Consider the following 14,055-nt stretch of genomic DNA (forward strand, 5'->3'; position numbering starts at 1 on the left):
CAGAAATCGTTGAATATTATTACAACATATTTTGGAAGAAGTATTTTAAAGGGAAGATTGTAAAATTGGACGCCAAGTGGATTTTTAAACAAATGGTAGACCGGGCTCTATATTTTTGATTCTTGTTTTGAAGACTGAAACGCACGTTAACATAAAGAAATGTTTACTCCAGTTAAAGTTGAGAATGATGCATTTTACTAAGATTAGCTCGGAATGCTCACCGTTTGTTGGGATAATGTTGCATTCGTCTTGTTGTTATAATGTTGCACTAGTTTACACATTTTCAGTTTTCGTTTCTGAATAGCCTCATTTATTAAAATTGAGGAATTTAAAAAATGACATCCTTATTCTCGAATCCCACTCTGCATTGTCTGACATGTACCACGCCGACTGTAACCGGAGTGCACGACTTCATTCATTGTGGAAAGATCATATTTTAGAGTTTCGATGAATGAACATCATTAGAACAAAGGCGAATACAGGCACAAATATGGAGATTTTTTGTGGAAATTGGAATTACAACTGTCTACAATAGTTGTAAATTGTTATGTAAAATCCGTCAATTTGTTCTTACAATTTTTTAAATATCAAAAGTCCGTACAATGTAACTATTTAATAATACATTTCCACAGAGTTATATGGAAGTTTTTACGTTCACTCGTGTTTGATTTTGAACGTTTGGGGTGAGTCTACAATTGTAATATTAAACCTGTATTTTGAAATTCCTCCGAAGAATCAGACTTCAACTATTACTGTTTTTCATGCTTTCTAAATTAAAAAGCGCTACGAAAAGTTACTACTTTCCTTTTAAGCGTTTTACTATGTTTCTGTTGCCACTTGCAGGTTTCCAATTGGGTATAGTGGAGCGACAGCACCCCCCAGTGGATAATGATATGAACTACGACTGAACCGGAACTAGGGCTACTTTGGTTCACTTTTGTGCAATCATTTAAGAACCAGTTTGCATGCTTGAGAAGAAACGAAACATAAAAGAAGCTCCATTAGATCTCAATAAATGATAGAAATGGTTTTATGTAAAAATGATTCAGAATTGTCACGACAACTTGTCTCATATACTCTATGCACTAAGAGGGCATTCAGCACTCTCCAACGAAACTACAGAGGTTCAAAAAGTTAGATAATAATTTGAAACTTTATACATTTGGTATTGGGCAGAAAGCAGTCGACTAATTATACTCCTGACATGGCACTCCAAAACATATGTAAGTCAAATCGGCTGGTTGCCTATATATGCTCATTTCTACGGTGATCTAATAATCCGAATAAGGGAGGGGGGATGTGTAACTGCACGTGTATAGAGAGACAAAGAAAGAAACACAGATGCACAGAGGGAACCCTATTAGCGACTACTAAATATCTGGAAAGATCTAACTATGTCTTTCTATAGGCTGAGAAGTATTGCTGGATGTGCTCCATTTGCTGTTGTTAGAATCTTTTTTGCATTTATGAATACGTTTGTACTGCGTATGTGTGCGAGATAAGAAGTATTTATATGGAGATGCAAAATGAAATAAATTCATAAAACACAAATGCAAAATAAAGCAATTTCTCTAGCTGTGTTCAATTTAGTTTCGACTCGTTGTTTAAACAATCTGTTACACATATTCGCGTGTAAATCATTTGCATCGTGCATAACAAAATATATTGCACTTAAGTATTATAGTTTTGAACGTCTCTGTTGTTTTCTGCCGCATGTCTTTTCAGTTAATTTAGTAAGCCTACAGATTCCCGCGTTATTACTTTTTGACTGGACATGCTGACTAATATTTTGCGTAAATCTTCATTATAGCGAAATATACTTCATTGTCCTTCGTACATATATGTTTGGGAATAGATAACAGTTTGTCCAGACTCAAGTGACAAGGCGGAATTAATTGTCTTCGCCCCTTTAACTAGTGTCTGCATTTTTGTTTGTCACCAACAGACAAAAACATCTGAATTGGTTGATTTCAAAGAAGTCCGTAATTACATGAAGAAAACCATAAAGCCATTAAGGTCAGACGTCTAGCCAGTTGTGGGGGTTTATTGTACCCCGTTCCTTCCTGTTCGAAAATACTGTATGTAGAATTGTGGCAATAGACGGCGTTGCAATTCAACATCTTCTGAGTACCAAAAGTTTTCAGAGAACTTCGCCAAAAAGAATGAAGTTCTAGTTTTACGACTGCACGCAATTGTTTCCAGTCCGAACTGATAATGAGAGTGACGTGAAATAAAACGAAGCTGTCTGTGCTCTGTGGCTATTTGTGTGTACAGTTATAGTTAATCCGCACCCAATGCTTTACCAACAATGTATATATACTTTGTTGCTGTTTATTTTTAGACCTTTAACTAATGTACCAAGTGTATTTGTAACTATGAATCATTCCAATCTGCTACTCGTCGCGTACGGGTGAATAATATGAATAACACATTGCTCTAACAATAAGGGAGAAACTATAAAACACCTTGCAACAGTCTATAGAGGGCTGCTTAAGAGATGGGCACAACTTCCTTCAAGCAGATACCAACTCATATACTAAGGAAATAAACAAAATACATTGATTAAAAAACGTTTTAGTTTTACAAAATACTTTAGCCAACGTTATCTATAAACCCCAAGAGTTTAGTGGATAGTTGGTCATTTCTACAATCCAGAAAGTCCAAGATTTCTGAATTGTTTTCATAATATATGCCAGCCAATGTCCTTTACCATCATGAGGTCAATATTAGAGTGCTGATCAGCTAAGTTGAACGAAATCCCCTTTCGGTCATCTTAATATTAGCATCCATTTAACAATACTGACTGTTTCAAACATAAAGCAGAGACAATGTAATAATGACCTTCTAACGGAATATATAGCTTTGCAGTCCCTCCTGAAATGGCTAATTGTTTACATCCAAACAGCGTTTATCGAATCATAAATGACTTTTGCACTAGCAGCAAATCTGAAATGTTTATAAACTTTTTATTGTTATCATAACGAGCAAAGGTACAAAACAGTGAACATGAGTGGAACTTTCTGCTTTTAATTATAGTCTTTTGACTTTTGTAGCACAGTATAATTTTTATTGTCACATCTGTGGTAGCTATTAAATACTGTGGAGGATCTAGGAGTAAGTCAAAAACTACCGTGACATTATATTTTCTTACATCTTCAAATTTCATTAATTACATTGGATTTGACTTATGTAATGGTCCAAGTAACGCCTCTTTATAACAGTATTCAAATCGACGCAATAAGCACCGCATTAAAGCAGGTTATATTCACTTGTCACTAAAATAAACTTACTTCAGATTGTCCCAAACGCACAAAAAAGATGCCCACGGCCATTGGAAAAGTAACAGAATTTAAACACCTTTCTATGTATTTGTGTTCCTTAGTCAAGATGCCTATAGTTTAAGGACACGTTTAGGTTATTCGAGAAATATACCTTCCCATAGTGACCGTGACGCTCTGCTAATGTAACTTGAAATATTTTAAATAAATATTACATTGGCTTGACACCCTTTATCAGCAAGTGATAATGTCTTTTCACTGGAAAATAACTGGCTGATGCACAGCCAGTGGCGTTTGTATTACATTCCACAGAGTAACCGGCATAAAAACTGAATAAAACGGAAAAGGGGTTGCATTTCTCTCTATTTCTATCTAAATAATACACTAACAGTACAGCAGAAACACCGCATTTTACACGTTGCACAGCTAAACAAATGTTCAAATATGCGTGTTTTATTTCTATATAAAACAAGTATATTTTAATAATGTTTTAACGTAATACAACCAACGTGCTGACATCAGTTTAAATTCTGTTTAATGTAAGCCAATAGCAGCAAATCAGGGACAGTCTATAGATAAAAGGCAGTTGTTTAAACACAGGATTGCTCTGAAACAGTACAACACTGGGAAACATAGACCGTGCTTCGAATAGACCAGGCACCACTAGATAGACAAAACACTTTTTACACAGTCTGTAGGATTTTCAAATCTATCGCTAAGATACTGATGATCAATTAAGGCTCTTCGTTATTTTTCACCTTGTTCATCTTTTTCATTTTCATTCTTCTGTTTTGAAACCAAATCTTTACCTGCCGTTCGGTAAGATTTAAAATTCTAGCAACTTCATATCGCCGGTCTCTGGTAAGATACATATTAAATAAAAACTCCTTTTCTAATTCAAGCGTCTGGTATTTGGTGTAAGGGCAACGTTTCTTCCTGGTAGAGCGAGCGTGGATCCAATTTATTGCAGGGTGATCTGGAAGGAAAGGAAAAAACAATAATTACAATCTGAACATCTCCTGGATATTTTCCATGGAATTTCAGACACACTCAAGCATTCCCACAAACGCAATAATATATCTCAAAGCAGCGGTGCTCTTTCCCCACTCGTTACTTGTCAAGTTCAGGGCGATTCAATATGTTAAGAAATGGAGGCAGCGATTGATTTCAGTCCGTTTGGGCCTGTTTTGAAGTGGGATGTTATCAAATAGAAAAGAATCTTTGATAGAAAGAATGGAAAAATACAGTTACAAATGTTTAAACTGGAAACAATCTATTTTGCCTTCGACTTTCAGATAGTCCTGGAAAATTCAATGAGAAGGAATGCACCAACTTTAAAACAACCTTTTACAGTCTTGTCAGACGCAAATGTGTGTGTAAAAATTATCTGTAAACAATATAAACTCTACTGCTAGCTGTAGCTTTTCAGACTTGGGTAGGCGTCTAGACATTTTTATAGGTTTGTAAAACCATCAGCTTTGCATACTCGGGTCTACAGGTTCGGGTTGTAAATCAAGCTGCAATTTTTGCACTTACTTGGGTCAAGTTGCTGTTGTTTCTCCTCCTTGTGCTCGCTGTTGCTCGTAGTCTCGGAGCTGGTGCAACCAAGCTCATTAGGAAGCTTCTCCCTGCTCTGTGGGTAGGAGCCGCACGTCAATTCTGGCAGGCTGAGGGTTTGCAGCTCATAGGAAGAGCACTCAGTCCTCTTGGTTGATAAAGTTTCTGGCTTGATCCCGTAATGCCGGCCGTTGGTATGGAATCCGGGGAAAGAGACTGAAGTGGAAAGTGGTTCTAACCATGAGCGCACGTATCTGGTGTCTCCAGCTGCAAGATGCGATTGATGCATGTAAGGATGGTAGATCCCTGCAACGGCGGCAGAGGCTTGAGGATGAACGGGAGACCAGGGATTAGAAAATACGGTTGACTTGGGGGCAAAACTGCAGGAAGAGAAATCTGAACTGTCTGCAACACCTGATGGCCTTGAAGCTGTGCTGTGTGATCCTTGGGCATATCTAGTCGCGTACAAATCCTCTGTCTCCTGTCCTATCAAAGAGTCAACATAATAATTGTGTATAGTGCCACCGGTCGACATTTTAGGCTCTCTCGCTTTCATAGAAAAGGTTACACTGGAAAGTATATCTGATACCTTCACTCAGAACAATCATAGTATTTTGCCGACTACAGCTGCAGCTATTGGTTGCGCGGCTCACGTGATTGTATTTACCAATACAGCGAGTAAATCAATCCGCTCAGCGGTGTGACCACAAATGGGCCTAGCCCAGCTTTACAAGAAATTTTAAAAATACATTATCAATGGGCAAAACAAAATCACTTGATCAAGATCGTTGGAAACATTCTGCTGGAGCCAAAGGGACAAGCTCTCCAAGTGCAGTTAAAAAAGGCTTCTGGAGAAACCGGGGACTATTTTCCCCCCGCAAGCTAATTAATGTATGTCACTCATTTCATAATCAGCAGTGAGTAGTCCATGATCTATGTCAAGAGCAAATATCTGTTACTTTAGTGCAATAAAGCGGCAAGAAAACACCTTCGAGGTACGTTGGTGTTTCTGTACTGTATACACTGTCTAGAGAAGAGCTTTTACAGACCATTGACTAGCGGCTCCCATAAAAGCAGTAAACGACAAGTTGTAAAATGAAGGATTTGAGCCTTTTAAAAACAATCTTGAGTACACGAACGTGCTGATTTTATTTTCCCCTCTTCGAATCTTCGTCTAATATTTTAATTTGTTTTAAATATTACCACATTTTGAGGTAAACGGTTCCTCGCCCGCTTTATAGTCTATACTCAGAAGTCACCATAAAGGCTTTTATGTCTATCAATAAAATTTTTATGAGGTGCATTTGATTATACATTAATGTGTCTTTAATAAAACAGGCCTCTTTTGGCATAGTAAAGTATGTTTAACCAACACTGGACGCTTAAGATTCCCACAAAGGTACAAGTATTCCCGCCTATAAATATGTTTCTAGTACATCGCCTGTTAATGGCAGTCAGTGTACCATCGTGTACAAAAGAGGAGAATGCACCCGCTGTTTGCAACATAAACGCATCACCAGCTCCAGTGCCATGTTTCACTGCTCTCGCTGGTCGATACAATGGAGGAATTGCAGTGAGTCTATGAGTAAAGGTCGAGAAGATTGAGTTGGTTCCGAGTTTTTAAAGATGATAGCCATTAAACAGCTGCAGAGAGATTGCGTGTTTCTTCAGATAACACGTTCAGTGACCGTCCACCATGACACGAATCAGGCAAACTTCATTTGTGATAAAAGGAATAAGTTTCGTTTTACATTAAAAAAATCCTCGCATTTCTAGGTTAATTCCTCTTTACTTTTCACATTGAACTTTGATTGTTTCTTTCTTTTGCATGGTCAGAAATGGCGCAGTAATCTTGGCATTCACCATGGCTAGTTAAAGGCATTAACTGAGCCCACCTCATGGAGGTTTCAGGAAAGAAATCACACTTAGCTAAAAAAAAAGCGTTGTATTCTTATCTGCTCCTTTTTCGTGTTTATGGGCAAAGGCGTTATTATTTATAATTTGTTCATTATAAACGAGAAGAAAACACTGCTTCATGTATCATGGCGAAAGGCCAGAATCTAAAAATTTGCAAAGCTGAAGGAAAAGGCAGGTCAATAACCATTCGATTCAATTTTACTCCAGTATGAACCGTTATATATTATTGCCTCGCATGGCTATACCTTAGTGCACTTAAGACACTTTATTTAAGTAACTTGTAATCATTAAAGACCCAATTTTGATTTCTATTTCACCAATTTATACACGTTATCCCGCATTGAAGATTGTGCAAATAATAGTAATCTTGCCGAATTTAGACACACGTTGAGGCGACTTTTTGGCCAGACGTTTCTCGCAAGATGCCAATTTTTGTGATGTTGAAGGAATTGGAATACATTCAATCTTGTTGTTTCATGTCATTTACAAAAGAAAAATACGGCTTGTTCCTTTCCTGGCTGTTAAGTGCTTTAAGAATAAGGAATGGAACATACGCTACAGTTAGGTGCTGCTATATCTGAACAAAGGCGTGGATTGCATTTTCCCGTTTAAGGTTATTTAAAATAAAACGAAAATAAAATTAAATTTCTACAACATTCATTTTTTAAAGTTTACTGCATTTCGTATAAGGAATGTCGTCGGAAAGCGCATTCTTTCGTCGGTTGCCATTTTGCAGCACTTCAAGTAAAACTTAATTTTCTAAAGAGATAAAATAGTTAAGATTGACTGTCAATATCCCTAAATTAACCAAGAAAATGCGTTGCTACTAAAATACGCGATGAATAGTGCATCAGCGATAACGCATTATGTTCCTTATAAGTGTTCTGTTATGTAATAGAGGATAAAAAAACAGTACTTTTAAATAGTTTAAACATTTACACCGATCAGGGTTCTATAAACTCAGTTAAGTGAATCAGTGTTATAAATATAATTGTTATGAAGGAAAAATAACTAATTTCACACGTTAATAAGTTTAAACCTGCTAATTGAAGCTAACTTTATTTATTTTCTTATTTGTATATAGAAAGTCAGCTGTTAAAAACAAATTGGGAAGACAATTTTTCCCTGTTCTCTCGTGTAGACTAATCTGAGCGAAAATGAATTCTATTTAGTATTCGTGGAAGTGGAAGACGAAACAAATATTATGTTAAGCAGTCACGGCAAGGTTTCGGTTTGTGTTTCGCATTGTGTAAAAGAAGTACTTTATTTCAAACTTGGACTTGGTTGAGCTGGTTTGATTTGGTTTCATTTATTATATCTGTTTTCTTAATGCCCTTGTATACTCTGTAATTTTAAGCGTTTCACGTCTCATTTCTGTTTTTAAGTCTTGTAAATGCGACAGATGTGCAGCTAAGTTGTTTAGTTTAATTTAACAACATTCTAATGTTTGTGGCACTAAACTGTTATCGAAGAATTTGAGCTATAATGAAGTAAATGTTACTATTGTATTAGATACCTGCCTCTGCTTTTATTTAGGCTGCTCGGTAAAGACTAGAATTTTGGTAGATTTTGAAATGGCGTACATCTGTAAATACAAAGGTTAACTCTTGAAGCGGTTTATTAATTGGTTTGAACCTTCTCCATCAAAAAGAATGCATCGAGCTAAACCATTATCCGGCAGTTCCTTTCTGTCCAATCTATATTTAGAGTGCTTCGATTTGTTTTGCATCTATGAAACTTAGATAGAGGAATTTTACACTATTAACGCCCTTTAAATATATCACGAAACTATGCAAAATTCGTCACCCTGTGTGCTAAAAATATCAAAGACCTAATCATGTTACTAAAATTATTCCTTTTTTTATTGCCGCGGGTGAGATTTACATGATACAGCTGGGCATCCTTAAAAGAAACGAACATTGAATTCCTTTTATGCTTGACCCTGACTTGCAACCAAATATTCGTACAGTGTTTAGAACCGGATAATAACACGTGAGCATAGCAATTATCATTTGCATTGAACACGTCGGAATAACTAGCCCGAGAGGTGTCACGTATGTTTATTCACACCAAGGCCGCACTAATAAAGTGGTTTTGATATCGTGGTTAAAGTCAAACTAAAATAGATAAATAATCTAAGTACCTAACCGTGAACGTCTTTCAGTTAATAAAGCGGATTATTACTTTCCGTATATATTTCTATAGCAAACTTTAACTTTTAACATTGCAAATTCAGATCGTTACTTCAGATACTACCAGTTTATATCCCCATAGAGGGTTTATACTAATACACATAAAGAAAACTCAAACATTTGCATTGATACAGACTTCTGCACTGAGAAGACAAAGCATAAATAAATATGTTTCTATTTGGGCGTGTTTCTTGGGCCAGTATGTTATGCATGCTTTTTACAAAAATAGAATCCTATCAACGCAATAAATAATAATTTGATAAATAAATGCGCACATTTACAAATGCTGTGCCCTGTATCAAACTGGATGCACTGCCCGGTCTAATTTTGCCGTTTGGTTTAATTTAGAATCGAACTCATTTAGAGAAAACTATCCTGCTGATTTAGTGTTGGTCACTTGATACTCCCAACGGCGCAAAGTACTGTTCTGAAGTATTAGAAAAGGAATTCGAATATCTGTAATTACATTATTACATTTAATTTATTAAGCCATTAAAATATTGTGAAAAGCATTATATTTGCGGTTGTTAAATCATTTTGATTGAAGTACCCATGAGTAATTTAGCAATTTCGCCTATGGCCATTGGCGAAGACTTCCCAAGTTGTAAAACGGATTGAAGAAATTGAAATCTAATTTAGGATTTATTATTTATATTTATATTTATATATATATATACGTGCAACAGACACATGCATATAAATACACATGAAAATTTGCATTACGACTCCATCACACACTCCAGAAATGGACCTAAAGAGTTTCTTCTACAGACCTAATTATTTGAAAACTGTACGTTATGGGACTATTGTTTAAGTGTAACTCTGCAATTAACAATTCAAATCGTGTGCTTCTAATAAGATTCTTATAAGTGTCCCATCTGATTTGCAATTACTAAATAAATGTCCTTTTTCTACATACCGTAATGTTGCAAAATTTGATGTTCTGATGTACAGTAAACTCCCAAATTGCAAGAATATCCGTAGCATGTCAAATAACTTAAGACCTACTTACTAAACAAAGTAAATAATTAGCCCTGTGTTAAATAGAACAACATTTTAGAAAATATTCTTGCTAAGGTAAACGTGCTATTGTACTTTCAGACAACCATAACACTAACATGGTCAAATCAGAATAATCGACAATATCCCAGAGTGGATAAACAGAACGATTCCACAGTCCCCAGTAAACCACTACAATATCAAATGTGTTGGATCACGTTCGAATCAGTGTTCCATGCTCACGAGAAGGTCAGATTAGTGGTCAGTTCTCGAATTCGGTTTTCTCTGCTCATTTTCTTCAGCTTCATTCTACGATTTTGAAACCAGATCTTGACTTGTCTGTCGGTCAGATTCACGCTCTTACTTATCTCTAGACGGCGCTCACGAGTCAGATACATATTAAATAAAAATTCTTTCTCTAATTCCAGTGTTTGGTATTTTGTATAAGGGCATCTCTTCTTCCTTCCACTCTTTGCTGTTAGCCAGTTGCTTATCGGAGTTTTGATCTCTTCTATCAGAAGTAAAAAAACAAGAAATGCGATTCAGCAAACATGTCTCTAACACATTACTTCATACCAACCTCAGCTAGTGCTGTTAAACACAAAACTGACACCTTACGCTGTACACAGACTGCAACAACTCAATACATGTTCTTTACTTGTTGGCATATAGTCAAAACAAATATACACACAAATTGGCGCAATTCAAAGAGAAAATCGCTTAATTGGTTAAGGAAACCAAACAAATGCATTTGGAGGTTAGCAAATAGTATTATACAATACATTGTTTATTATTTTGCACATCTGGGGACAGGTTTGTTTGTGAATTGTCAAATAAATGCCAAAGTAAGATGCGGATACGAAAAGCATACAATTTGATAATATTGGATGGATGATTAGGTAATGTTATTACTTGTGAACTGAATATAAAACTGTGGGTTGCAATGCACCAATAGGTTTTTCACCAATAGGTCGTTTTTCAACTTCATAACTAAATTTAATGATTGTATAATCCTGACAGTACAAACGTATGTGGTCATGACAATAATTCTGGAGGTAAATCTCAGAGTATTAAACGTACTATCGCTGCCTCTTATAGCGCAGCTTAATTGTAATTTACGATTATACGTGGGTAGCAATATTTCACAGTATTCGAATGGAACTTTTATCACAGCTTATAGCAATATGTTACATATCCAACATAAACTATTCCAGGGGAAGCGATCATTTTAACTGCGACCAACACTCTCCCGCTCAATACTTCCAAGTCAGCAAATGATGCAAGTAACTTACTTCCCACAATAGAGCGAGTAGGACTGAGCTTGGACGTTGTGCTAAATATATAAATAGTTGTCCTTAATACATGTCGTGTATGGTACTAAAAAGTTCATACAATACCATAGGTCTCGTATTATATGACACATATACCAACGCTAAGATGAAACTATCAATGTTACACTGACATCTGTAAATGGTTTACTAACCTTTACTATGTCATTAACAATGTCATGGCATTACTGAGCAAATTTTCCAGCAACTCATTGTAATAAAAGAAAACTGTCATTTTATGCAATGTTATTCAGACTTTCCTTGCCCTTTTTTTTGTAAATTTAGGTGACCAGAAGAGCACATAACTTGCCCAATATATTGCCACAATAAAGTTACCTATTGTAGTAGCTGTGCAACCTTTGTATCAGCTTTACGATGCTGACATGTTCACATTAAATCTTTGAAAAGCTCACCTTTAGCCTCTTTGTCCGATAGTTCCGAGCTAGACTCGGCTTCTTCAGCGGTTGCACTGGCCTCCAGTAAGCTCGGCTTTGGTTCAGGGCTTTCCACATATATTCCCTTAGTGGATTCCTGTACGTTTGGTTTCTCGTTCATTTTCCTTTCCACTGGAGACTGGCTGGCTACCTGGAGTTTACTGATAAACCCTAGGTTTGGCTGCGGCATTACATTTGAACCGATTTCCCCAGCGTGATTATAATCCAGGCTTTTCTCCAATGGGTAAGCCTGACAGAGTCTGAAATATCCCGGGATGGGAATCTCAGGATTCTCAATGGAACAGGTTTCGGAGACTAGCCTGGGATAGGCGGGAATTGCTGTAGGATTGAGTTTGGCCCGTTTATCGGAATTATACATGCAGCAAGTGCTTTCTTCCTTTATGCTAGCAGGAAAGGAGCACGTGGGCATCTGTGGAGTAACAGGTTGTTCAATTCGGCATGGTCTTGGAGGGTCAGCCCAGCCATCTACCTGAGATAAATAAGGATGAACGCTCATACTCATATTTTGATGGCTAACCTCTCCTCGTTTAGTCATGGTCGGGAGCAGTCCACAGGTCTGCATTCCGTAAGTTCCCATATCCGTGCTCGATGGCATGTACATGGAGCTGTTTGAATAGAAGCTGTCACCCCTACAAGCACTAATCAGGGAATCGACTAAAAACGAGTTAGTAGCAGGAGAGCTGTTGGGACAGGACATTTTGGAGAGTATTTTGAAGAAGGCAGATGATGTCCTTTGTAAGCTGACATCTCTAACAAAACATTCCCTGTGTAATTGTGGATGCCTCTGTACAACCACATGACTACTGAGCCAATGGAATTTGAAAATGGCCTTGAAGCACTACCTCCCCGCACATCACATGATCCGCAGTCAGTTGAATTTGATCTTAACTGTGGACAACAGCGACACCTACACCACCCATTCCAAAGTGGCGTCCGCTCCAGCTCAGTGCAATCCCCGCACAGACCCCGACTCAAACCCATCAACACATTCACACTTTATGCTGTTTAATCTCACCCCAGCCATCAACAGGAAAATAATTAGCACTCGGTTTTTATTCTGTTTGCTAAAATGCCGCAAGCTTTTTTGATAAAACAAAAAGGAAATCCATCGAAGAAAAAAACAAATTGCAGCAGTATCTGACCATCGGGAATTATAAAGGTAGTTACTGATATTGTAGAAAATGTCGGTGAAATGAAACGAATGCAGAGCAGGTTTATGATGTGGGATATCTTTGTAGTTTCGGGAATCCCGGCGCTGCGAGGGGGCAATCCATTGTGTGCATTCTGCACATTACGTCATTTACATGTATAACCAGCCGGGCCATGCACTTTGTTTTGATATAAAACAAACGTTTTGTGAAATGAATGAATGGAATCAAAATCTTGCACACTTACCGGTATTCATGGGTAGATTTCTTGCTCTTATATAACTACATTATACTCTATGTTGCGGCTGCAAATACGTAAAAGTATCATATTGTACAATAAACCCGATCTTCATGAGTAAAATTGATCGTTACGAATGCCCATAACAGAGTTCGCATTTTGAATTATTGTAAGCTAACTCACGCCCTGAACGCCTATCCTTTCCGTTACAAAATATCTACAGTAGTTAGAGTGCAGACACACTGATTTAAATATCACACACTTCTATGCTGTTGTTGCGTTCGAACATTTGCACAGCCATCTTCCAAGATTTAAGACTGTGGCTGAGAAAGAGCCACATTTCCGATTCTTGCTATTAATTCGGGGGTTTGACCTTTACTAAGGACTATTGGCGTTGATAGTTTATTACCTTGTCCTAAAAACCCAACTTAACGTTGGGCTCCTGCTGCAGTTGGGTGTTTTCGCTGTTGATAATCAATAGAAACATTGTCCAAAATAGGCCGGAAATGTTTCTGCACTCGATGGTCAAAACATCGTGAAAAACAACGGAAAGGCACACAGTATGTTCGCCTGCTTCCCAACGTTAGCAGTGGAGGTACTTGTTGTTTTCAGGATTCAGCTTGGCTGATGGAGTTAGCTTCTTGTGCTGCAACCATGTCCAAGTGGTTTTCCGAACTTTCTGAGTATCTGGAGGCAATTTGCCATTTAACAGCACATGTTCTCGCCCGGCCATTGGGAGAACCCGTTAGGGTTTAAGAAAATACAAATAACGACAATGGAGGAGCAATTTGACATCCACACAAAACTAACACGAAGAACTGAGAAGGCGACAGTGTCAGGGTCAAGGCTGCCACGGTGGACGCATTTCTTTTATTTTTTTGCAATGTAAATGTAATCTTTGGAAATTGTTTCAGAATAATGTAAATTTTAGTTTTGCACGAAA

At 37.3% G+C, this 14,055-nt stretch overlaps 2 protein-coding genes across 2 annotated transcripts; both read right to left on the reverse strand.

Moving 5' to 3' along the window:
- Window positions 1-2,947: 2,947 nt before the first annotated feature.
- On the reverse strand, window positions 2,948-5,588 carry hoxd9a (homeobox D9a). Its single transcript, XM_085986111.1, has 2 exons — window positions 4,815-5,588; window positions 2,948-4,254 (listed from the first exon to the last, which is right to left on the reverse strand). Exons 1-2 carry the CDS (start codon window positions 5,389-5,391, stop codon window positions 4,013-4,015), a joined length of 819 nt encoding a protein of 272 aa, XP_085842237.1. The 5' UTR covers window positions 5,392-5,588; the 3' UTR covers window positions 2,948-4,012.
- A 3,008-nt stretch (window positions 5,589-8,596) lies between these two features.
- hoxd10a (homeobox D10a) lies at window positions 8,597-12,657 on the reverse strand. Its single transcript, XM_085986107.1, has 2 exons — window positions 11,685-12,657; window positions 8,597-10,454 (listed from the first exon to the last, which is right to left on the reverse strand). The coding sequence occupies exons 1-2, from the start codon at window positions 12,421-12,423 to the stop codon at window positions 10,183-10,185; spliced, it is 1,011 nt and encodes a 336-aa protein (XP_085842233.1). The 5' UTR covers window positions 12,424-12,657; the 3' UTR covers window positions 8,597-10,182.
- Between the last annotated feature and the right edge of the window lie 1,398 nt (window positions 12,658-14,055).

Source organism: Somniosus microcephalus, chromosome 4 (genome assembly GCF_052327205.1).
Source record: "Somniosus microcephalus isolate GS21.2 chromosome 4, FLI_Smic_1.0, whole genome shotgun sequence".
Classification (NCBI taxonomy): Eukaryota; Metazoa; Chordata; class Chondrichthyes; order Squaliformes; family Somniosidae; genus Somniosus; species Somniosus microcephalus.